The 25,193-nt window shown below is 43.9% G+C and overlaps 1 protein-coding gene across 3 annotated transcripts; it reads left to right on the top strand.

Annotated features, from left to right (window-relative positions):
• The first annotated feature begins 4,675 nt into the window (after nucleotides 1–4,675).
• On the top strand, nucleotides 4,676–23,798 carry TAF8 (TATA-box binding protein associated factor 8). 3 transcript variants are annotated; one of them, XR_003044428.1, is made up of 9 exons: nucleotides 4,676–4,733; nucleotides 5,576–5,732; nucleotides 8,731–8,829; nucleotides 9,152–9,214; nucleotides 10,270–10,394; nucleotides 12,925–13,072; nucleotides 14,482–14,624; nucleotides 16,833–16,945; nucleotides 17,041–17,792. XR_003044428.1 is itself a non-coding variant. In XM_006926558.3 (9 exons), the coding sequence occupies exons 1-9, from the start codon at nucleotides 4,689–4,691 to the stop codon at nucleotides 21,685–21,687; spliced, it is 933 nt and encodes a 310-aa protein (XP_006926620.1). In that variant the 5' UTR covers nucleotides 4,676–4,688; the 3' UTR covers nucleotides 21,688–23,798. The 3 variants fall into 3 exon arrangements, 2 of the variants coding, with proteins under 2 accessions (XP_006926620.1, XP_024898473.1); XM_006926558.3 differs by lacking the exons at nucleotides 16,833–16,945; nucleotides 17,041–17,792 and adding exons at nucleotides 21,234–21,373; nucleotides 21,675–23,798; XM_025042705.1 differs by lacking the exon at nucleotides 16,833–16,945.
• Nucleotides 23,799–25,193: the final 1,395 nt, after the last annotated feature.

Here is a 25,193-nt window from a genome sequence, read left to right as displayed (position 1 = left end):
CCCCTCACTAGCGGCATCATTTTTAGTACATCTTTGGATTTCAACCTCCCTATTGTTCAGGGTCTGCTATTGGGGAAGTTGACGCTCCATTTAAGGGTTAATTTAGACAACAAGAGCACAGGCTTTGACATAAGATAAGACCAGTGTTCAAATCTGAGCTCTGCTACTTATTAGCTGTGTGTCTTCTGACAAGTCTCCTAGCCTTTCTGAGACTGTTTCACCTATAAATTGGAGAGGTATTTACTATGGGAAGTTACAGTAAACATTAAATAAGGCAGGTAAAACATTTAGGACGGCTCCTGGCAACATCATTCAGCTTCTAACTGGCCCTTATAACCACATTCCTCTGAGGAATGTAGGGCGGGTGATAAGGGCTGCTTTGGGGAAGAGCAAGGTGAAAGGGCAGAGAGGAGAAAAGGAGACTTTCTGGAGTGAGTCAACCTTTCCAAACCAGCATGAATCCCAGGTAAAACCTAAAAAGTGGGTTCCCTGTTCCAATCTTTTTTCCAAAGGTCTCTCTGGCAGCACTCTCCTGTTGTAATGGGGCAGGGCTCAACAGCTCTTTAAAACTCAGAGGGTTTAAAATTTAAATGCCTTTGAGGGCAAAAGAAACACACCAAAATTAAATACATCTACCCTCAGCAATGAAAGGGAAACTTGGCAGGGGCCCCAGAACTTTCCCCACCCCAGCCCTCCCTAAACTTCCTCTTGTGGTTTCTCAAGAGTACAACCTGTTCTCCCCAGCAAGAGCGCCTGGGGCAGAGGGCAGCGCACACTGAAGGTTCCACTGCACCCCACCTATGATAAGGGAAGAAGGGGGGTGTGTGTTGCAGAGGAACAGCCTGGAAGCCTGTGTAGTACTGAATGGTCACATCCTGCTTGCCTGTTACCTTGTTGTGGCCACCTGCTACCCTCCAGTCCCAGCATCAACACCCATCCCCCCCAATACACACCCCTCTCCCAAAAACAGATGCTGGGGGATTGGTCTGACTGCAGGCAGAGAGGGATGGACTCAGGGCCTCCCCAGATCTGTGTAGAGGGCTCTTGTGAGAAACCTAGAGTATCAGAAAGGTAATGAGAAAATGGCTAGAACCCATGGAACCTCGGCCCTGTGGCCTGGTTTGCATCATAGGCATTGTCCCAGCCTGCTTGAAGGGACAGGGTCAGATCCACAGATGCAGCTTTGGGATGCAGCAGCTGTGAGGAAGAGAGGACAGCATCTTAAGATTGTTTCCAATCCTTGACTGTCTTCATTACTTAGCTATCAAGTTGGACTGCTCCTCTTGGAATCTAGAATGTGAGGGTCTTTGCTATTCTTAAAGATTCCAATAAAAGAGATGCTTCTGTTCTCCACCCTCCCAGCTTCTGACACATCACATCTGTGTTGAGTTCTTTCTTACATCAAACCTTGATTTGTTCCTCTTGGTGATGAAGGCTTAGGACCTACACAGACACACAGACACAGACACACACACACACACACACACACACACGGCCATTAGCAGAGGATACCAGCTCTGCGCTATTGCCCCAATCCTACTCCAGGCCTGCTGGGGCTCCCTGTAAACAGTACCAGCAACCACGTTCGGATAACAGATTACTCTCCTCTGAATCACCCATGATACATGACTATGGAGTTCCTTTTGGAAACTCCTAAGCTCCTAGCCCACATTCTATTCATCAGTCAAGGAGGCAGGCTTGCCTAGCAGTTAAGAACAGGGCTCCCCAAGTCAAGTGACCAGGATTTAAATCCCAGCTCTGCCATTTCTGATGTCCTCTGTAGGAACATTAATTCTCTCTACCTGAGTTTCCTCATCTATGAAATGGAGATAATCTTAGTCCTTACCTCATAGGACTGTTCGGAGGATTAAATGAGACATTACACCTAAAATATTTAGAAGAGTGCCTGACAGTGCTGTCTAAGCATTAGCTAGTATTCTAAATGCTTGAGAGAAGAAAACAGGGAAGAGAAGGCATTTGGGACCATAGAGGTCATGGTCTCAAGGACTGGTCATAGATGAGGATTCTGCTGTAATTCTCAGAGATGCTTTTGATTCTAAATTCCAGGGAGGTAGAAGTTCTGACTTGTTTACCATTATGTTCTCAATATCTAGCCTGTGCAGAGTACGGCCACAGCAGACAGGTGTTGAATGAATACATAAATTGTTTCAGTCATCTCTCAAAGGAGACTTAAGAGAATTATAAAAGCAGAAGAATCTGCAGAAAAGCAATGGGAAAGCAGGTCCTCTTCACCGAAGTCTGGTACCAAAGGGAACTGCGGTGGGGGGCATAGAGCAAGGATTTGTTAAAGGAAACAATCCCAGAGTCCAGGGACGGGGAGTAGGTAACCCAAAATTGTGTGGGCTGTCACATCATCCTCAGGTGGACCCTCCCAGCTGGACCTAGCTGGGAATTTCTGGGTTCTTGGGGACTAGCCCAGAAACTTGCCTTTCCCTGAATTCATCATCTTCATTCCTAGACAGGCGGTTAAAGACAGTAGGGACTGCATCTGGGTCCCCATGGTATCTCAATGCCTAACACCACAGTCAGGCTTCAGTACAGCTCTGTGTGATAAGTAAGTGCCCTCCAAAGACTCCCCACCACTCTCTGCCTGGTGACTGACTACTCATCATTCAGAACCCAATTCAAATGTCCTCTTTGAAGCCTTCCCAGCCACTAAAGCTTTCTGCCTTATCTCTGTTGTTCCTGACCCACACTAGCTGTGGGGTGAATAACATCATTGCACTCTCGGCATCCAATACAATCCCATACAGAGGTGCTCAATCAGTGTTTGCAAATGAATACATTAATGCTCTCGGTAACAGCAACCACTTTCTTCAGTTATTCCTCTTGTTGATATATTAAAAGACACAGAAAAGGCTAAAAACATCACTTGTTACCCATCAGACACCAAAGGGACAAACACTAAGGGGCTCCTTCCTTCCAGTCCTGTCCTCTGGCCTCCTCCCTTGGTCCTGGCTGGCAGAACCTGAAGGTTCCCTGCCCAACTGGTTCTGCCCTCCTATTCACCTCTTAACTCTCTCACTCAGGTATGAAGAACAACGACAGACTACTGGGCTTCCAGGTCAGCTTGGAGGGGGCTGTGCGAATACAGAGCCCAGGGTTTCTCTGCCTTTCAACTACGTGCAAAACAACTCAGAGAGAAAGTGAACCAAGCTCTGGAAGACAACTAGGAGGTGATGAGAGCGCGGTGACCTCCTCAACTCATCCACCTCCGACCCACTACCCCGGGTGTCCAGCTTGGGTTTGGAGGCCCCACAGAAAGGGGGAGATGCTGACACCCCATTATCTTGGATTCTCCAGCCTTCAAGCCTACCTCCGTGGCAGGTGAGCCCCCCGGAGCACCGATTGTAGCCGCAGACACTCTCTCCCGCCGCCTCAGGCTCCCGTCTTTGGGGAGGTGGGAGTTCGCAACCTCCAGCCCTGGGGGAGGGGCGTGCACCACTCCCCCAGGCTCCCAAACAGAACTCGTCTCCACCCCCGCAGGCGCCGCATGTTTACAAAGTCCTAGCAGAGCGGCGAATCGAGAGTTTAAAGCTGGGCAGGAAGTGGGGAAGAAGGGGCGGGGGAGACAAGGTGGGGGCTGGATGCTCCGCTCAGCTAAGGTTTGGGCCGGGTGCGGCCCCCCGCCCGCACGCCACGCCCCCCCATGCCCTGGGTGAGGGGGCGAAGGCGCCCCCCCAGGCTCCAGTGTGCGCCGCAGGGCAGGTGCTGCACAGGTTTCAAGACTTCTGCTTTCCCGGAGTTAGCGACTCATCAATGCGCTGCCCAGGAAAAACACAGTAGGCGATGTTTCTTGACCTCTTACTATTCGTCTGGCACCGTGACAGTCCCTTTGTATTAGCTCATTTTTTCTTCTACTATTAATCCCACCCCAGTTTCACAAAAGAGAAAACTGAGGCACAGTGAGGATCGATCGGTCCCGTGTTCGTAGTCCCACCGATGGCAAGTGTTAGAATTTAAACCCAGGCACCCACAAACGGAGACGAATAAGGCGCCATGCGGCCCCTGCACGAATAACCCCCATCCGGAGGGGCTGACGGGCAAATGAACAGAAAACCACAGGCACCGCAACGCCCTGAGAGGCAGAAAAGGGACACATGCCGCCTGCGCCTCCTGGCTCGCCATGCAAATACCTGAGCATTGAGGGCGAGAAGGCAGCAGGGTGCAGTGGATTACCTGGACTAGGTGGTCATTAGATTCTAGTTGCAACTGGGCCATTAATGGGCTGCAGAGTCTTAAGCACAACATGAATTACCAAAATTTCCCGCCAGGAAAATCACCTGGGGAGCTTAACAATGCATGTTATAAGGCCCCTCCCACAGATGAGTCACTGGCATTGGGCGGAACCCAGCCAGGTGTTACTAACAGTCAAGTTTGGAGCGTTCTAGGAGTGTGTTCTTTATGAGAACGATTTCATCTTGAAATAGGTGTGAAACCGAGTGCTCATTTTCATGGCCAATTCCGAGGCTCACTGGGGCCCCATCATCTCTTCGCTCACTGGAAGTCAAGTGGGCCGGGTCATCAGAAGAACTCCCTGACCCCACCCTACCCCACCCCAGCAAGCTTCCAAAGGCCCAGGGGGCGCGCGCCGCTCCGCCCTCTCCCCGCCCCGCGACTACAAATCCCATCGCGCCCTGCGCTCGCGCACATTACGCCAGAGCAAGATGGCCGACACGGCGGCCACTGCCGGGGCTGGCAGCTCCGGAACGGTAAGGGCGGGAGAAGAGGGTCGAAGCCGAGGGAGTCTCAGCATTATGTAACTTTTCCCTAGCCTGGGCAACAAGCTCATACCTAGACATCCAGCCCCAAAAGGAGTTCCGAGTGGAGGAGGGCCTTCAGGCCATATATACCCCCCCTCCTTGGGACTTGGCGGCGGCCTTCTGAGTTGGTGGACCTGTATACTGATTGGTTTGTTCCCTGTTGGGGGTTGGGAACCCGGAACACCTCCTGATTGGTCCGAAGAGGCTGTTTTCGCCTTCTTATTGGCTAGCCAAAGTTGGGCGGGATTACCGTTTCAAAATATTTAGCTTTTCTACTTTTCTGTGCGGTTATCCTTTGCCCTCCTCTCTTCGACATCGTATGCTGTTGTTTTAATTTTACCTGTTAGTGAAATGGTGCGGAGATGGGAGGAACAAGATAGAGATTATTTTTGTCTGAGGGACAGAGATAAATTCAGCCCCATCATGCATGTATAACAAAAGAGCGAGACTTTTTTCTGGGAATTTTTTCAATCCCGTTATACGTGTTTCTTCACCTGTATATTCTGATAATCTGCTAAAATAGAAGATACGAAACAGCCATTTGCGTTATTTGAATTTTAAGTTTTAGATAAGTAGAGAGGCTGTCTCCGTGTTTAAAGCCCCTTGGATGCTCAATTATTACTCAGTTGGCCAAGATCTGTGAGCCTGAATGTCAAGGGCTATCACATTTTATTAAGCACTGATAAATATTTAGCAAAAGAACCTTTGCTTGCCATTGACGGTACGTGCATTATGTGATTGCACCCTGGTCCGGTGAATGAAAATCTCCTTTCTGGGCTGCTGATTCACAGAGATCAGGAGGCAAACAGTCCACTAACCCTGCTGATAACTACCATCTGGCCCGGAGGCGAACGCTGCAAGTGGTTGTGAGCTCCTTGTTGACAGAGGCAGGGTTTGAGAGCGCTGAAAAAGCATCTGTGGAAACATTGACAGAGATGCTACAGAGCTGTAAGTACCAGGAAAGAATAGGCCTTTTTCATATCAACCAAGCATCTATTGTGTTCTGCTTTGTCTTAGGATTTAAGAGAAAGAACATAGGAAAGTGATTTACAGGCTTTAGAATCAGATAGACGTGGGTGTAAGTCATCTCTGCCACTTAATAGCTTGGGCAAGTCGCAACACCTACGGAACCTTAATTTCCTCATTTGTGAAATGGGATAATAATTTCACCTCATGGAATTGTGAGTATAAGTGAGATGTATACATAAAACATTTGATGATGGGAACATTGTAAGCTCTTGATGAGTTTTAGGTGCTGTTACTATTGCTGTTTGTGTTCTGTACTCAACTTTCAGTTTTGTTGGAGAGTCAGGATTAATTCCCACAGTACATACAGATGCCACCACATGACATAATCAAATGCTATATTATCTAATACAAAGAGTAAGGGTGAATAAGTTTTATAGAATGGGGAAAAAACACCTTTAAAAGGAAGTATCTTGAGGTATAGGAGTCTAGAATGATCTCACTGAGGCTTTTGTGCATGTACAGTATATTTCCTTTTTGTTTGGGCCTTTTTGGGGGGTAGGATAGAATGAGGGATGGAGGTATTTTGGGGGATCACCACCTAACAATGGAAGTGAGAGAAAGGTTTAGGCAGAAGTTGAACTGCAGTGTAGGCCAAACAAAGAATTGGCCAACTCAGTGGGGCACTCTGGGGTGATAATTGTTCATACGGTATCCCACATCAGGCAGAAAGGCCGTGCCTTTACTTTGGTCGTGATCAGTCACTGGATCTGGGCCGCCTCCGGAAGGCGAGATCTGGGGTGAGGTGGCTCTCTGAAGTTTGGAACTTTTAAGTACTAAATGTTTTCCTAAAGCAGTGATTGTACACTTTTTGGTTTTAGAACCCTTGTAGACTCTTAAATCTTGAGGACTCTGTAGAGTTGTGTTTACATGGGCTTTAAATATTTTTTATCTATTTATATATAAATATGTATATATTTAAATTTCATAGATATTTTATATATAAATTTATATATTTTATACAGATATATTTACATGTAAATATACATGGGCTTTATGTATTTATACATAGATTCTTGCCACATTAGAAAATAAAACAAAATTTTAAAACATAAGAATGAATAAGCATATGATTATTATCCATCAGAGCCATGATTATCATCACAGGTCACATAGCCTCAAGAAAACTACATGAGAGAATGAGTGAAAAAGTCGGAGAATGTCTTAATTTTATTATGAAAACAGTTTTGTCCTGTGGACTTTGGAAAGAATTTCAGGCATGCCCATGGATTCCCAGACCACACTTTGAGAACTTTTGTCCTAATAGTTTCCAACAGGTAAAAATTCAGTTCTTGAAAAGATCTTGCAATTCCGAGTTTAAAGGTCCTTAGAGTTGAGGCAGTTCTTTCCTATACTACTGGACAAAAGGTCTTTTTTCTCTCAGAAAAAAGTGTTTGTCACTGAAGGAGTTGGAGCTGAAATATTTGTGCTGGAAGCTATGAGTATTAGAACTAAAAGGTTTGAAGATAGTGTAAAAATCTTCCGCTTCAGCCAGGGGAAAATCAAGGATGAATGGTTTAAGCTGAGGGCTTGCTAAGACTTGGGCACCTTCATGTTGTCAGAGGCTTTGGATATCAAAGTTTTAGGATTATGTCAGTTATAAGCATTAGGCATAATTGTGTTTATTGACTACAATCACTTTGTTTCTAGGGATTCCATTCTTAGACTTATTCTATATATCTTATTCACCCTTACTCAGAGCAACATCTCCGTGTTGTTTTCTACATTGCCTGTACATATCCTTTGACATCCATGCACCTGCTGGCAAGTAAGAAAAAAGCCAAATGGATGAAGATATTTTAACTGGCTTATTTCTAAAATGTACGGGGATTCTAATTAGATGTTCCCCACAGTAAACAATGCTGCCCTCTGTTTTCATGTGTGGAGTCTAGAACTGGTGACTTGTTCAGGCCAGCTGGTGGTAGGTCTTCAGTCAAGTACCTTCCCTATTAAGTACCACTTGCTTTTATCTTCTGAACCATTAGGCCCCTAGAACAGGGGTTTTATACCTTTTTGGACCCCTTTTACATCTGATAAATTCTGTGGACCCATGGATTTTTGTGTGTAAAATTGAGCACAATTTCAGTTTCCATGAAACCTCCCATCCACTTTAGAAGCTCATTCATGGAGTTCAGCTTCATACCTTCCCCTTTCCACTGAAGGACTTCAGATTTTTATTAGCACCATGCTCTAACCAACTGAGTTAACTGGCTATCCGAACTTCAGACTTTTAATAGAGGTTCAACTTCAGGCAGAAGAAAAAAAATTGCCCACCAGACAATACAAACAATAAGATTTTTTTGTATGTGTGTGGCAAGATATACATACCAAAATTTATCATTTAAATCATTTTTAAGTATAATTCAGTGCCATTTAATACATTCACAATATTGATACAACCATCAACTATCTATTTCCTGAACTTTTTCATCATTCCAAACAGAAGTTCTGAACCCATAAACGATAACTCCCCATTCTCCCATTCCCCCAGCCCTCCTCCCATTTAGTTTTTGTCTCTATGAATTTTTTTTCCGTCATATAAGTGGAATCTTGCAACATTTGTCTTTTTGTGTCTGACTTATTTCACTTAACGTAATGTTTTGAAGGTTCATCCATGTCATAGCATGTATCAGTACTTCATCTCTAATGGCTAAGTAATATTCTGTTATATGGATAGATCACATTTTGTTCATACATTCACCTGTATGAACAGGTGGGTACTGGGTACTGGGTTGTTTCTACCTTTAGACTATTGTGAATAATGCTGCTGTGAACATTGGTATAGAAGTATATGGTTGAATCCCTGCTTTCAATTTGTTGGGTGTATACTTAGGAGTGGAATGGCTGGCCCATACAGTAATTCTATGTTTAACTTTTTGGAAACTGAGAATAAGACTTTATGCCTTTGATCCTTTCCCAGACATTTCAGAAATTGGGAGAAGTGCCAAGTCTTATTGTGAGCACACAGCCAGGACTCAGCCCACACTGTCAGATATCGTGGTCACACTTGTTGAGATGGGTGAGTACACAAGTTTCTACTTCTTCAATGCAGCTGATTTGGAGTTAAGGGAAAGGAGTCCACAGGAGTGAGCCATGTCTGTTGCGTGATTTCAGATTTTCTCATGGTTCTTCTGGTCTGCTTTTAGCTTGAAAGGATTATTAAGAGAAGGTTCTTCTAAACCCTTTTAGGAGACTTCCTAATCCCTGTTGGAGGATTCTGCTGGAGCTTTGAGTGGCAGTAAAACACCTGAGTTGGGAGTTTAAGCTATTTCACCACAGTGAAATACTTCCCCTTCTCCATGTTCAGTATCCACAGTGATTTTTGTTTTCCTGTTTCTTAGGTTTCAATGTGGACACTCTCCCTGCTTATGCAAAACGTTCTCAGAGGATGGTCATCACTGCCCGTAAGTGACTTTGAACTGAGGTAATAAGTGCTCAATGAATGCTTGTGGAATGAATTAGTTGAATAGAGCAGGGATCAGTGTGGTAGCTACCTCCTTGTTGCAGGCTCCATTCCATTATTTGGGGATATATATATAATATAATCTTTGGGCTAATAGGATTGGGGTGTGAATTTCAGTCACTAGAAAGGAAAACTGTCTCTGAGATGTTGCTGTAGTTCTTGTGCTTTAGCCCCAGAAGGGCAGTTGATGCTGCTTGAAAGATACAAAAGCTCTTGTTTTTCCTTAGATCAAGGGTCAGTAAACTATAGTCTGTAAGCCTGATGTGGCCCACCATCTGTTTTTGTAAATAAAGTTTTATTGGAACACAGCCGTGTTTACTTATTATCTATGGTTGTTTTTATGCTGTAATGGTAGAGTTGAGTAATTGTGACAGATTGTATGGCTTGCAAAACATAAAATATTTGCTCTGTGACTCTTTACACAAAGTTCGATGACCTGTGCCTTAGATAAATTGCCATCAACTGAGTTGGGAGTAACTAGTGTGGTCTTGTAGGACCTGAGAAAAATTCACTAGATTTTTTTTTCATCATTTTTTTCAAGCAAGCATCTTTTGAAGAAGTTCCCTCTCAAAGTAGCTGTGGAAGGTGCCATTTTCAATCCTCTGTTGTTATCATTAGCCCATGCTTGCTTACTCTGGCATATTTTATGTCTTTGTTATCTGGATTCTCAAAATGAGAGTTGCAGCCCATCTAACCCTTAGTTCCTCAACATCTTTTATGTCGTGAACGATGTCACAGCCACCCATTCACCTGTCTAAGAGGCATGCAGGCAGATTGTGGTAGATAGGAATGTCACCCAAGGTCAGTCCATCAGGGCTGGGCATGTGGGGGTGACCTTTTCAGGTCCTTAAGCCATCGAAGGCTTTTTATTGCTAGAAATACAAGGTCCCTATTGTTCAGAAAATTGAGGTCCAGCATTTACTTTGAGAAAAGGAGGGTTTAGGTAGAGACCCAAGGCCTTAGATGGAAAAGTAACTGGTTATGACTCTGTTGCAGCTCCAGTGACCAATCAGCCTGTGACGCCTAAGGCCCTCACTGCAGGGCAGAACCGACCCCACCCGCCACACATCCCCAGCCATTTTCCTGAGTTTCCTGACCCCCACACCTACATCAAAACTCCGGTGAGTGACGAGGACATGATACTGGCCTATGACTGAGGCAAAGCAGTCCATTTCTAGTGAGTGTCAGACTGGAGTCCAAAAATTTGTTGGTGAAAGGTGGGCTCAGAACGCAAAATGTCTTTTCTCATTGTTAAACAATTTGGCAAAGGAGAATTGTGTTCTTAAGTTAAGACAAAAAAAATATATAGTTAAACACAAATTGAAGCTGGCACAATTTTGCCTGTCTTACCAAAACGCAGGAGTACCTAGCCACATAACTAGAAAGATATTCCACAAAATGTTCATAATAATTCTCAGTGGGTCATAGGTAACTTTTGTTGTTTTGCTTGCACTTTTCTGGGTTTTCCAAATCTTCCATAATAGGAAGAGTTATTTTTGAAATCGGAGGAAATGTTGTTTAAAACATACTTGGTGATATCATGAAATGAAACTTATTATAACTCTGGGTTCTAGGTCAGAATGAAGTCAAATTGAGTTGCCTTCTATGGTTCAAATGTGTTGTCATTTGCTGGATTAGCAGTTTCACTCTCCTTTGGGAAGGTTTGGTGTGCAGAGGAGTCCCCAGAGGCTCTTCCACACAGTTATTTTGTCCCCGCCTCCAGAGCACATACTGATGCACATATGGCATTGTGCGGGCTGTTGGGGCAAGTCCTCCAGGACACTTCTCACACCTCGGGATATGAGGTGTGGGGAGGAATAGGTTGTCACCCACCATTTCAATACAGCCGTTGCCCTTGATCAGTAGTCTCTGTGTTAGTGTCCCAGAGCTGCCATAACAGAGTGCCACAAACTAGGTGACATAGAACAACAAAAATTTATCGTCTTATAGTTCTGGAGGCTAGATGTCCAAAATCAAAGTCTTGCCAGGGCCATGCTCCCTCTGAAACCCGTAGGAAAGAATCCTTCCTTGCCTCTTCTTAGCTTCTGGTGGTTTGTAGGCAATCTGTGGGTGTTCCTTAACTTTTAGATGCAGCACTCCAGTCTTCTGTCTTGACATGGTGTTCTCTCTGTATCTCTCTTTATATGGCCATTTTCTTACAAGGGCACCAGTCATATTGGAGTAGGGTCCCACCCTGCTCTCATATGACCTTTCCTTAACTGATCATATCTGCAATGACCCTATTTCCAAATAAGATCATATTCTGAGATACTGGGGGTTAGGACTTCAACATATCTTTTTTAGAGGGACACAATTCAACCCATAACAATCTCTAACTCTTATAGTCTGTCTCTGTCAGTAAAAATTGATTAAGCATGTACTCCAATATTCATGCTTATTTACATGAATCGATGTAATATTGTACTAAAATAATGTGCATTAAAAAATAATCTGACCCTTATTAAAGGTTCAGGAAACCTTTTCACTGATTGCCTCTGCTTTTTATTTTTTGAAATCCTGGTTTAATACTTGATGGAATAATAAGTTGGAGGTCTGATTCTAAGATCAGTTTATTTTGATACTTTAATGGCTCTCATAGTTGAAAAAGTTACGTTACAAAGACATGTAGCATCATTGGCTCCCCTTAATAAAAAATTACAAAAGTAATTTTTTTCATTCTCATTTACCAATTATCCAAAGAATTTTGTTTAAATTTTTCTGTTCCATTTCCAGCTTCTTGAATCTCAGTTTTCTTAAATGATGTCAGGGTCTTGAATTTTTTGTTTCTAACAAACATATTCAAAAGTCACTGAAATTCTTTATGTTAGGAAGATTTTAAACATGTCGGAAAACACTGTTTCTGTGTTTCAGTGTGGACACAGGAACTATATGTAGGTGACACACCTGAATTAACATTGACATCAGTGGAAATGTTTCCCATGGCCGCCTTTAAAAGCCCTGTCTCCACATCACAGAGGTCACTGTTAAAGTGGCCTTTACAGTTGCAACTTAAAATGTTTTGGCCAACTTCTCGTTCTGATTAGATCTCAGTCATTTTTCACTCCATAACTTGATTGCCAAAGAGCTCAGAATTAGGAGGAGGAGTATCAGGCCTGCCATTTTCTTGTTCACTTGCTCTTACATTAATATCTTCAGTCTCCAGCTCTTTGAGAGAATCATTTGGGACAACATGTCCATTTTGGTTTAAGAAAACCAAGATTGGTTTAAGAAAACAAGGCGGTACAATCCACAAATCCACTTAAGCAACCACTTGCATACTCCACAGTGTCACAATACACGGATGGAACTGGTGGTCCCTGTCAGGGCTTCCTGCAGGATTCCCACTCTTCCTTCAGGATTTGTCTCCTACATCTGAGACCAGCTGTCATGGGAGCTAAATGAAGGCCTGGAGTCACTCTGTAGTAAATACTTGTGCATTTCTTAATTTTTCAGACTAAAAATAAATGTTAATGATAGTTATATTAATTTCTTTCTGTCCTTCCCAGGCCCTTTGGGGATCTCTGCTCTGAATGATGGTAGTGGGTCATTTAAAGGGTGGAAGGAAGGACATAGCAACAGCAAGGCAGGGACCTGAGGGAAGCAGAATGACCCATTGGTCTATCACTGGTGTCTTTGCTGTTCTCTTTTTAGACATACCGTGAACCTGTGTCAGACTACCAGGTCCTGCGGGAGAAAGCTGCATCCCAGAGACGAGATGTAGAGCGGGCACTCACCCGTTTTATGGCCAAGACAGGCGAGACCCAGAGTCTTTTCAAAGATGACGTCAGTACATTTCCATGTGAGAGTCTCTCCCCTCTGTGGACCCTGTCTTGTCATTTAAAATAGTTATAACATCTTCCCTTTCTCTCAGCATGGTAGGAAGAAACAAATAACGATTTGTTCTTGTCTTGGGTTCATGTTATTCCTCAGATTTCTGGCTCCTTTTCTCAGGTCTTAAGGGTTTTGTCCCTAACCAATGACTCTGAAATAGTAATGGCTTCTTTTGGGATTGGCTGCTTGAGGTACATTTAGTTTAGATTACCTCAAAGGTTATTGAGCCCTGGGCATCAGAGAGAGACTCATAAAGTAGAAGTGGCAGCCCTGGTAGTAGAAGGGACACTGGCATCAAGGGGTGGGGCAATTACAGAACATCTGCCAGGCTTTGCCCTTCACCATGTCCTCTCACAGGTACCATCTCATTTAATTTCTCAGCACTACCATTTCACCAAGTGACATCATCTCCATAGGCCCCAGTTTTTCCAGAAGTGAATGAGGGAGATTGGTCCGGGTGATTTATTTAGTGATTGTTTTCTTTGTGCCTGGCTTGAAATAATAGCTAAGTTATTAAGTGCCAGACGCTGTGCTAATCATTTTCCCTACAGCATCTCATTAAATTCTCTCAGAGACCTGTGAGTTAGGAGCTGTTATAGGAAGTCAAGATTTATAGAAAAAAGAAATGAAGTAACTCACTCAAGGTCACATGGCTGGGAGGTAGCTTTCAAACCTAGCTTTTTCTGACTGTAGAACCTCACATCTGAGCCACATAAAAATAATCGTAGTGTCTCCTGATAATCCCATTCTACCATAGAAGTACATAAAGACTTGTATTGTTTATCAACAATTTCTTCTTCTCATCCTTAGTGCTTTTTGGAAGAACTGGAATTCTCATTTACCTGAAGTGCCCTCTACCTCAGTGGATACACTTACATGCAGAGAGTTCTCAAGTCCAATATTTGGACTTGATTCTTCAGGCTGATGGGATAAATATCTCTGCTCTAGAAATGAGGCTTAGAGGGCTTAACTGGCCATGGGTACAAGACCACTAAACTGATGCTTTGCTGGATTCAGCCCCAGTTCTGTCTGATTTTCATCGTACTTGGGAAAAGTTGATTCTAAAGTTATATTGCCCAAGTTCAAATCCCACCCTGCCACTTTATGTGTGCTGGAGGAAGTCACTTAACCTCTCTGTTGCCTCAGGTTCCTCATGTGTAAGATGGGGTTGGTAATTGTATCTAGCTATTAAAGTCGAGGTGAGGATTAAGGATAGCACGTGTGAAGCCTGTGGGACATTGCCTGGCCTGAGGTAAGGGCTCCAAGCTTGTTAGCCATTATTGTCATTTGGTGCTGCTCACTGATCTGTTGTGAGGCTCTGGGCCAGCTGCCAGGACTCCATGACAGTGGACTCGTGCCTCTCTTCCAATCCCCCAGTGATTGCTGCCAGACCTTTCACCATCCCCTACCTGACAGCTCTTCTTCCATCTGAGCTGGAGATGCAACAAATGGAGGAGACGGATTCCTCGGAGCAGGATGAGCAGACAGACACAGAGAACCTCCCTCTTCATATCAGCACGGTGGGTCCTGCCTTCTGCCTGCTTCACAGTATCCCCCCCAAATTAGCCCATACTGCCCTCAACTTGTCACTCTAGGAATTGGACATGACCTACCCCAGGTCTCTGCCTTTATGTTAGGGATTTGCATGATGGGCTCTTGATCCCGGTGTGACATGCTCTCTAGTTTGAGAGGCAAGTTCGTGTTTTGGGAATTCATTCATTCATTTAACAAATATTAAATGAGTGCCCGCCAGAGCCAGGCTTAGTTCCAGGTACTGGAGAATCAGTAGGAGATAAAATAGACAAAATTTCCTGCTCTCTTGGTGCTAAGGAAAAATAATAGATTAGGAGATAGGAACTAGATATGGGCATGGGGGAATGGTATTAGGGTGACTGAGAAGGTGACATTTGAGTAAAGACCTTAATCGAACAAAGCTTGCACATATCTGGGAGGAGAGCATTCCTCACAGAGGGAACAGTAGGTGCAAAGTCCCTGAGGTGTTGAAGAACAGCAGGGCCATTTGGGTGGCCAGAATGGTATGACCAAGGAGGAGACAGAGTAGGGGATGGGGTAGTCAGGTCTTAAAAGCTATATTAAACACTTGGGCAGTGCTAAACAGAGGAGGGTCAGGAACTGGTGTGAGTTTGTTAACAGCATCAGTTGGGTTGCTATGTTAAGAGAAGACTGTAGAGGGTTAGGGCAGAAGCAGAGATACCAGTTAGGAAGCTGGTACAGTAAACTAAGAGATGGTGGTAGAAGCAAAGATAATGAGACGTGGTCAGATAGATTATTTGGTCCAATTCTAGATTATTTTCAGCAGAACCAACTGATAAAATGTTTGTGACATGTGAGAGGAGAGAGTCAAAAGTAAATGCACAGGTTTTTTGCCTGAACAACAGGAAAGATGGAGTCGCCTTCAGCCAAGATAAGGAAGAGTATTAGGAGGAACAGGAAGGTGGCGGGGGAAGCCAGGAGTTTTAGGTTTAGACGAGGTAAGTTTGAGATGCTTATTAGACATCCAGGTGGTGATGTCAGGTAGAGATGGATGTATGAGTTAGAGTTTGAGGAGATGTTAGGGCTATAGATGCAAATTTGGGAGGCATCAGCGTATGAATAGTGTTTAAAATCTTGAGACTAGATGAGCTCCTAGGGAATGAATGAACATTAAAAAGAGAAGAGATGCAAAGACTGAGCCCTGGGGCTCTCCACTGTTCTGAGGGTGAACAGATGAGTAGGAACCAGCCTAGGAGATGTAGAAACTGGAGAGGTAGGAGAACCAGGAGGATGTGGTGTCCTGGAGGCCAGGGGAAGAAAGTGTTTCATCGAGGAAAGAGTTATTAGCAGGGTCAAAAGCTGCAGTTAGTTCTAGTAATATAAGGACTGAGAATTTGTCCATTAGATTGGCAAGTGAATATAATTTGTGACTTTGACAAGAACAATTTCAGTAAGAATCAAAGCAAGGGCCTGCAGCGAAGTCACAGAATGGGAGAAGAGGAATTGGGTCGGTGAGTATAGATAGACTAATGCTGTCCGTTACAGTGCCACTAGCCACACAGGTCTATTTAAATTTAAATTTAATTAAAATTCAGTTCCTTAGTTACACTAGCTACGTTTTAATAGTCACTTATGCCTAGTGGCTGCCATGCTGGGCATTACAGATATGAACATTTGTATCATCACAGAAAGTTCCATTGGACAGCACTTATACAGACAATTGTTTTAAGGAACTTTTCTGTAAAGGGAAGGAGAGAAACGGAGTGGTAACTAAAGGGGGAAAAGAAAGGAGTTAAGAGAGGTGTTTTTTATTTTTGTGTTTTAGGATAAAAGAAATAAGATGTTTATATGTTAATGGGAATGATCTGGTAGAGGGGGAAAATTGATGCGAGAGAAGCATTTTGGAATGATGTTCTTTGAGAGGTGACAGGGCATGGGATCTAGTGCCCAAATGGAGGGGTTAGCCTTGTTCTGGACATCTCATATCCAGGATAGGAGAGAGTACGTGACTACAGAGATGAAGGTGGGTGAGGAGATGTGCTCATTGGAACTTGTGGGTGTTCTTTTCTGATTATCGATGTGTTGTACTTGGCGAGTAACAGGATAAGAGCCCACTCTTATTCTAGCATCTTGTAAGAAAGTACAAAGAGAGTCACAGAACTGCTGGAAGCTCCAATCCCTTTAAAGATTACAGAACCCTAATAGTCAGGTTACCATATTCATCCATCCTTAAGGTCGGCCGTGGCTTTTAAGCAGAAGATGCCTTAGTAGTTGAAGCTGGACTGAGCATTCCTCATGTGCTCTAAGGGACGATGTACCTAGTGGCAGCCAGCAGCTCCTGTTTGAGGTGAAGAATGCCAGTTATTTGCTGAATAACTGTTATTTGCTAAAGCTCTTCCTTGCTTGAACACCATTTCTTTAATGTTGAATTATTCCTTTCAGAATTAGGGCTGGGAGCCCATGGCTTTACACAAAGCAGAGGAACTTGTTATTCTACACTTCTGTTTTGGACTCAGTTAATTTGGTCTGAGATTTGGTGATTGGGTCATGGACTAAGATGAGGTTCACCTTATGAGGAGGAATCTTCTAAGCAAACATCACCATCCCTTTGTAAGTACAAAGTAGTTAAAGGGCTTGCAGATGTGTTATCTAACACTCCAGGTAATGACATAGGTGAGGTCATGGCAGTGTGTGAACCAAGGCTGAAAGAATGCCAGGAGCTGCCTGAGCACCGCAGGATACCGAGAGGCCAAGCCAGACAGCAAAGAGTAGAAAGACCTGACCCTGGGAGTCAGACTGGCCTGCCTTCAAATCCAGACTGTGCTACTTCCCAGATACGTGGCTTTGGTTTTGTTGCCCAGCATCTGAGTCTGTCTCCTCACAAGAACAACCGGTTAGGGGTAGGAACGATGCCTATCTCAAGGGAAAGTGGGAGCCTGAGATAAAATGAGCTAATATATATCAGGTGCCTGGCACATGGCAGTTCATGGCACCCATTGCTCCCTCCCCTGCTGTTTCAGGCTGTACAACCACAAGCTCTGTAAAAAAATAAAAGACTTCAAGAAAAGGATTCTAGCAACAATTTGTATACAATCAGTTGGACTTATTAATCTTACTATGTTGGACTGGCCAATATAATTATATGTTTCAAAATGTACAAAACTCAGAATGTATAAAAAGATGTATGGTGATAATTCTTTTTCCCATTCTTATTCCCTGCTATGCACTTTCCCTCTTACAAAGCAACCAATCACCAGTCTCTTGTGTGTCCTTCTAGAGACATAGTTTTTTTTATTGTTGCTTTGAACACAGATGGCAAGTCACAAATGGCTTGCCCTTGCTGTTTCCCTCATCAATCTATCTATCTTGGCAGTCATTCCCTACCTGGATATAAGGAGCTTCTTCATCCCTCCTCACGGCCTCATCATATTCCATTTTGCGGATGTAACAATTTAACCAGTCCCCTGTAGACATTTACGTTGTTTTCCATCGTTAGCATTTACAGACATTGTTAGTTAATTAAATAACTGGTATTGACCACAGGTGATTCCTTTAACTTTTGATGGCAGCACGTCTCTCAGGGACTGTTTCTAGGTAGTTACTTAACCTGATTCTGGTTTTTCCATCTATTTGAACATAAAAGGACTGTCATTTTAAATTAATGTATAAGTGTTTTTGTTTTCCACTTGAACTAGCTGTCTCCTGCAGGCAATCCCAGTGTCTAAACTTTTTCTCTTTTATGAGCAATGGTACCAGTCATTTACTTATGAAGTATTTATTTAGTACATGGTGATATTTGCCAGATACTTTTCTGAGTGTTTGGGACAGACGCATCAGTGAACAGAACAAACAAAACATCGCCTTTGGGGAGCCTATGTGTTGGCAGTGGAGGAACAACAGTAAATATATAAATACATCATTATAGTATATTAAAGATGAAAGTGTCGGGTAGGAAGGACCCACTAGGGGGAGATCCAGAGTGGAGGCTTCAGTTTTAAATAGGATATTCAGGGCAGACATCACTGAAAAGGTGACATTTGAGATGAGACCTGAAGGTGAGAGAGCAAGCCATGTATTTGGGGAAGAGTGTTCTTCCCCAGAAAGAGAACAGCCGGTACAAGGGCCCTGAGGAACAGTGTGGAGACGAGTGTGAGGGTGGCCGAGGAAGGCAGAGAGGGAGAGGAAGCGGTAAGATCAGGTAGGGCCTTGTAAACGGTTTTAAGAACTGGCTTTTAACTGGGTGAAATGGGAGTTATGGAAAGGTGTAGAGCAGAGGAGGGACACATCCGAACTTCTTCCAGAACTGCTGACTGCTGTGATGAGAATGGTCCGTAGCGCAGGCAGAGAGTGAACTGTGGAAGGAGATCAGTTAGGAAGCCATTGCAGTCGTCTAGGCAAGAGACAGTGATGGGTCCTACCAGGATGGTCGCAGTAGAGATAGTGAAAGTGGTCAAATTCTGCCTGTAATTTGAAGGTAAGGCCAAGAAATTTTCCCAACAGATTGGATGTGGGATGTCAGAGAAGGAAAGGAGATGCCATCACCTGTGACTGGAGGACTGCGGGAAGAACTCATTATGTGTAGGGGAAGGTCCTGAGTTCAGGTTTAGACACATAAGTTTGAAAGGCCTACTTGACACCCAAATGGAGATGTCGAGTAGCAGTGGCTGTGTGAGCCTGGAGGGCAGGGGAGAGGTACATGAGGAAGTTGTTGGTGTGGAAAAAGCTGAGACTGGATGCAGTCACCCCGAGGCGTGGGGTTCATTAGAGCACACATGCATTGCCAGTCTGGCCTTTAAAGACTTGGACAGGCTCTTGACAGACCCTTCCGATCTCACTCCCCGTCCCCCTCCCCCCCCCACCAAATCTCAGTCAGTTCAGTACTTTTATCAACTCCTCCTGTACTTCCCCATCTCCGCTACCCGTCCCTGAAAGAGGAAAGAAAGTGGAATTTCCAGAAGCTTTACTTGGGAGAAGAGAAGCTATTGTCCCAAAACGGGACCCACATTTTGGCCTGTGAGACAGAGCCAAGTGGAGGGAGTGGAGGGAGCCTCAGTACCCTCCAGCAGAGGTCAAAAGGCTGGCTTTTCAGCATTGCTGTGTCACCTCCATCCTGTTATCTCAGGAAACACTAAAGGCACAGCCGAAGGGACCTTCCAGTAACTTTGAAGATAGGGCGTTATCACAGAGAAGAGAAGGGATGTGAGTAGGGAGTGACTAAATCAAGCCATTAAGAACTTCAGAAAGGTCGGGAGTCTGTTATCCAAGGCAGGTCTGGTTGTGGTCAGACCTTGTGTCTGGTATGAGTTAGGTTGATCTTGGGGTACTTGCTTTCAGGAGTACCTCCAGAAGGTCCACATGGCTCTAAGTCACCTTGTGGCCCCACCACATCTAGTACTGGAGAGAGCACAGGGACTCTATATGGAACTGGGTCTTTAGGGAGAACACAATTGATGGGACAGTTGGATGGCGTGTAGTGGAACCTAGAAGTGACCCAATTTCTTCAGGTTCATTAAGCCTAAGACTGTTGTCTGCATCCTAGGCCAGCGGTCTCTGCAAGAGTCTGCTATTCATTTTGTGCCATCTAATCACAGTGTCCTCTGCTCTGCCTTGTTTACAACAATGTCTTTGTCTAAGTTAGGTCGCCTTTTTCCTCATGGTACAGAACAGGAATCTCAGTGAAAGAACTGTTGGCCTGTCACCAGAGGGCGCAGCCCAACCAGCTTCTGGTCACTTAGTCACGTAGGCCTGAGCTTCCAGAGCAAGTTCTTCACGTGATTTCCCCCTTCCTCCGCAGCTTCTGCTCACTTCACAGAACTTGGAAAATAAAAGAGTATAAATAAGGAAAGGAGAACCAGTCACTTACATTCCCAGAACTAGTTTTTAAAATTTCAACATATTACTTTTCCAGTCTACACACAATTGTGATTTTTAAAAATTTTTAATCGGGATCCTATTGAATATATATATAGATTTACAAACCTTTCTACAAAATCACTTTCCTTAGAAACCAGACTGTGAGAGACCTGATCCCCAAGTCACAGATGGGGGTTATCGATGATGTTCCGGTGTTGGTGTCTGCACGCTCTGCCTTGCCTTGGTAGAAACCCTCAGGACTCGAGAAGTTTCTGGCCTCTGCTACAATATGCTCATTGGTACCATGTTGCAAGTACCAGATATTTGAGAATTTGGGGGAAATCTCTTACGATTTACATTAGCTTTGGTCCACAAGAGGCCCTTTGCACATGATTTGTTCTGACCCCGTGTCTCTCAGTCCTGCAAAGCATAGAGGGTCGCTTTTCTTCTTTCTTTATCTCCCCACAGGTTAGTCTTTCTCCCTGAAGCATCTAAATTTTATCCCATAACTCCCTGTCCCTCCCAGGTCTCTATTCTTTCTAACTCATATCCCTGCCTCGTCAAGAGTTTGGGGTTTTGTGTTCTGTGCCCCACTGTGTCAAAGCTGTTGGTCTCACCTTCTTCTGATAGCCAGCCGCTACCTGGGCCTCATTTCATCTGAGGCACAGATAGGCCCCGAAAAGAAGGTGGCCCCTGGGCTTCCAATCTCAATGAAAAGGATGCTAATAGTTCTTATGATGGGCATGATCTCTTTCCTTATGCCGTTGGTGTTTTGCTCAAAGGATGATTCTGGAGCCGAGAAGGAGAATACCTCTGTCCTGCAGCAGAACCCCTCCTTGCCGGGGAGCCGGAATGGGGAGGAGAACATCATCGATAACCCCTATCTGCGACCTGTGAAGAAGCCCAAGATCCGCAGGAAGAAGTGAGTTGCAGGCTGGGCGCAGAGAGGCTTCTCTGGCTTCTCTGGTCTTCCCTGCTCCTTGGCAGAAAAGAAAGGTTCATCGGTGGGTCTGAACCTTGGGGACAGCTTTTCTGGTGAGAGGAAATATTTTCTTTTTTCCTCTCCTTTCTTGTCTCCCATATGTATGTACCTCTTGTTGCATAGAGGTTGAGCCTCCCGCAGCCTGGGTACCAACCTTCACAGCCCTGGAGTTGTTCCCCGCTAGAAGGAGAGTATGTGGGGCCCACACCAGGCAAGCTCCATAGATTCCTCTTCCTTCTAGGTCCCTCTCGTGAGCTGAGAAGGAAACCTGCCTTGTACAGAGACGCGGACACCACCCTCCTGGAGGAGTTAAAGCCACTCCAGGGAAGAGGAGAGGGTGGCCTCATCGCGATCCAGCCAAGGCTACTGGGATGTGACTGGGCATGATTTTAGTAGCAAACTCTATTAAGATTACCTATTTTCACTGGATGTTTGAGGAAGATACAGTGGTAACAACACGGCTTAATCAACCAGGTCATACTGTGGGGCATAGGAGCAGCCAATGATTTTATTTATTATCGTAGGACTTGGTCCCTTTGAAACCCGGAAGACCAGGGAAGGTGGCAGGAAAGAAAGAGTTCTTTGCCTGCTTTGCTTTCTGCCGGAAAGCCCACTTGCCTAGTTTCTATTTCAGGATATCCCCTTTTACTGACTCACGATTTGTGGTACCAATTTATCTTCCTAGAACCTCATTCTAATTTTTCTCCTCACCTGGACTCCAGGTATCCTGTTGAAGCTGAGCAAAGCTCACTTTGCCTTCTCTCACGAGCTTGGAAACAGGAAGTCCACGTATCCTTGATCTGGGGCCGGCAGGGATGTAACGTGGAGGAGAGCGATGGCATAAGGGCAGCACTGATTCTCTCATTAGCATTTGAGCTTCCTAAAACAGGGCAACCCTCTCTCCTGAGAGATTTATCTGCTAGAGAACAGGGGGGAAAGTCAGACAAAACTTGATGGATGAGTAAGGCTTATCTATCTGTTGGACTAGGTACCCCTGGGAACCATCTAAAACTTTATTTTGGAAATTTTCAAACCCAAAATTAGGAAAGTGTATATACTTTCCCCATATACCCTTCGCCCAGCTTCAACATTATTTCCCCCTGGAATGTATGCTTGGGAACTACCAAGTCCTGCCCTATCCTGGCAAAAGAGTTGTCTCTGACAGGAGCCTAGATCAGTGGATATATTATGCTATGACTTGATAGAGGAATCACCGATTTCAAACAATAGGAAAATGATTTGATGGAGGGCGGGGAGTCGATGATGAGATATTGAGGGGTGGATTTGGCCTTGTATTCTGAAAGCTGAGAAGCCTGGTCATTCTACTGGAAAGCTGGCATGGACAGAAGACCATGCTCTCCCACTTCATAGCAGAAGGGGCTGAGAGGAGCCTGCAGGCCAGGCCAAGGTGTTCTTCCAGGAGCAAGTCTGAATTTCTTCAACCTCTTTGCTTCCTGGGGAGAGAAGATTTCATTCTTGACGTACCCTACACAGCAAAAAAACATGTGTTTAAGGAAGATGCTGGGCAAGCAGATATCCTTTGGTCTCCAGAGGAAGAGATTTAAAAACCAAGTCTGAGGAAGGAAAGTGCCAGTGACACCTGAAAGTAAACACCGGGTAAATGCGTTTCCTGAGTTAGCATTCTAAAGTCCACATTCAGCTGTCCTTATATTTGGCTTCCACAATCATCTCAATTTTCTGTGCTCTTGATGAATTTGAAAACCCAAAACACTCGGTGACCTGACAGCAGGCTCCTTGTTCCTCTGGCCTCACTATTCTCTAGGGTACTTCATCCCATCGCCTGGAAGGAAAGAGCTGCATGTCAGTAACTGAAGAGAGAATGCTAGTGAGAAAAGTGGATTCTGTCCAGCTCTGGACCAAATAGTTGAAAGCAGTCAGGTGGGCCTCTGCTGACCCCCTTGAAGTTTGTGATTTGGCTCTTGGCGATTCTTGGCCTGTTGAGTTTAACTACAGTCCCAAGTTTGAGCCATGGCAGATGCAGGTGGAAACCTTCCAGTCAACATTTCCACACTTCCTCTTTTGCTGTCACCATCTGGAAAAACTCCTGTTGAGTGCCCTTATGCTAAGGGATAAGGTGGGATTTGGAGAAGAGTCACTATTTCTGCTGTGGGCATTTCAGAGGCTGTACTGCTGTAATTCTGTTCTGGATGAGAGACACTGGGAGATGGTTAGACAACTTGAAACATTGACCTGACTCTTGTGTAAAAACTGCATACTTCTCAATGTGTATTTATAAATTTCTATTTTTTATAACTTTGGAAGAATTCTTGGAGGAGAAACAGCCAGATTAATGTGATTTATGAGCTCTTAATAAAAGGTCATAAGAAAAGCTTCGTAAATGAAACAGAATTGTAAGCTTTGGACTTAATTTGTATTCAAAAGTCATAGCAGTGAGAAAGACTGTAGACAGATAAGCAAGGCTTAGCCCTTCTGTCGGACTAGGTGCCATTGGAAACTCTAAAACTTGTTATTTTGGAAATTTTCAAACCTAAAATTAGCAAGGAAAGTGTATATGCTTTCCCAGTGTATCCTTCACCCAGCTCCAACATTTAGCATCTTTTTAATCCTGTTTCATCTATTTCTCCTACTTTTTTTCTTTCTTTTTTTCTTCTTGGAGTATTTTTTAAAGCACATCTAAGACCTGTGTCATTTAACCTGTAAATATGTCATTATGCATCTTTTAAAAATTTTAGACCTTTTTCAATTTTGAAATAATTATAGAATCACAAGATATTTAAAAAAAAAAAACTGTTCAGGAAGGTCCTGTGTACCCTTCACTCAGCTGCCCCAGCAGTAGCATCTTGTGTAACTAGTGCAATATCAAAACCAGGAAATTGACTGGTACAATCCACAGAGTCTTTCAGACTTCACCATTACCTCTGTGCGTGTGTGTGTGTGTGTGTGTGTGTGTCTATGCAGTTTTGTCACATGTAGATCAGTGTAACCACCACCACAGTCAAGTTACAGAACATTTCTATCACCACAGGGTCCCTCAGGCTATCTATAACCACATCCACCTCTCTTCCCCATCCCTAAGGCCTGGCAACCACTGCTGTGTTCTCCATCTCTATAATTTCATTTAAAGTATAGATAACTGGAATCAAAGTTGGTAACCTTTTGAGGTTGGCTTTGTTTCACAATGCATAAGTGAGTGAGAGCCTTCCAACTTGTGTGTGTCCATAGCACCTTTTATTGCTGAGTAGTATTCCATGGCGTGCATATACCACATTCTGTTTAGTCACAAATTGAGGGAGATCTAGGCTGTTTCTAGTTTGGGGATATTATGAATAAAATGACTATGAACATTTGTATATAGGTTTTTGTGTAAATAAAAGTTTTCATTTCTCTGAGATAAATGCCCAAGAGTGCAATTGCTAGGGCCTATGCTAACTATATGTTTAATTTTAAAAGAAACAAGCTATTTTCCTAAGTGGCTGTACCATTTTACATTCCTATGTATGAGTGATCCAGTTTCTCCACAGCCCACCAATATTTGGTGTTATTTTATTTTAGCCATTCTCATAGATGTGTGGTAATATCTCATTGTGATATTAATTTGCATTTCCTTGATGACTAGTTGTTGAACATCTTTTTATGTGCTTATTTGCTTTCTGTATATCATCTTTGGTGAAATGTGAGTCTTTTGCCTAATTTCTAATTAGGTTGTTTTCTTGTTTTGAGATTTCTTTATATATTCTGGATACAAGAATTTTGTCAGACATGTGGTTTACAGATACTT

Source organism: Pteropus alecto, unplaced genomic scaffold, assembly GCF_000325575.1.
Source record: "Pteropus alecto unplaced genomic scaffold, ASM32557v1 scaffold7, whole genome shotgun sequence".
In the NCBI taxonomy this organism is placed as follows: Eukaryota; Metazoa; Chordata; class Mammalia; order Chiroptera; family Pteropodidae; genus Pteropus; species Pteropus alecto.
This window is presented reverse-complemented; position numbering and strand designations above follow the sequence as displayed.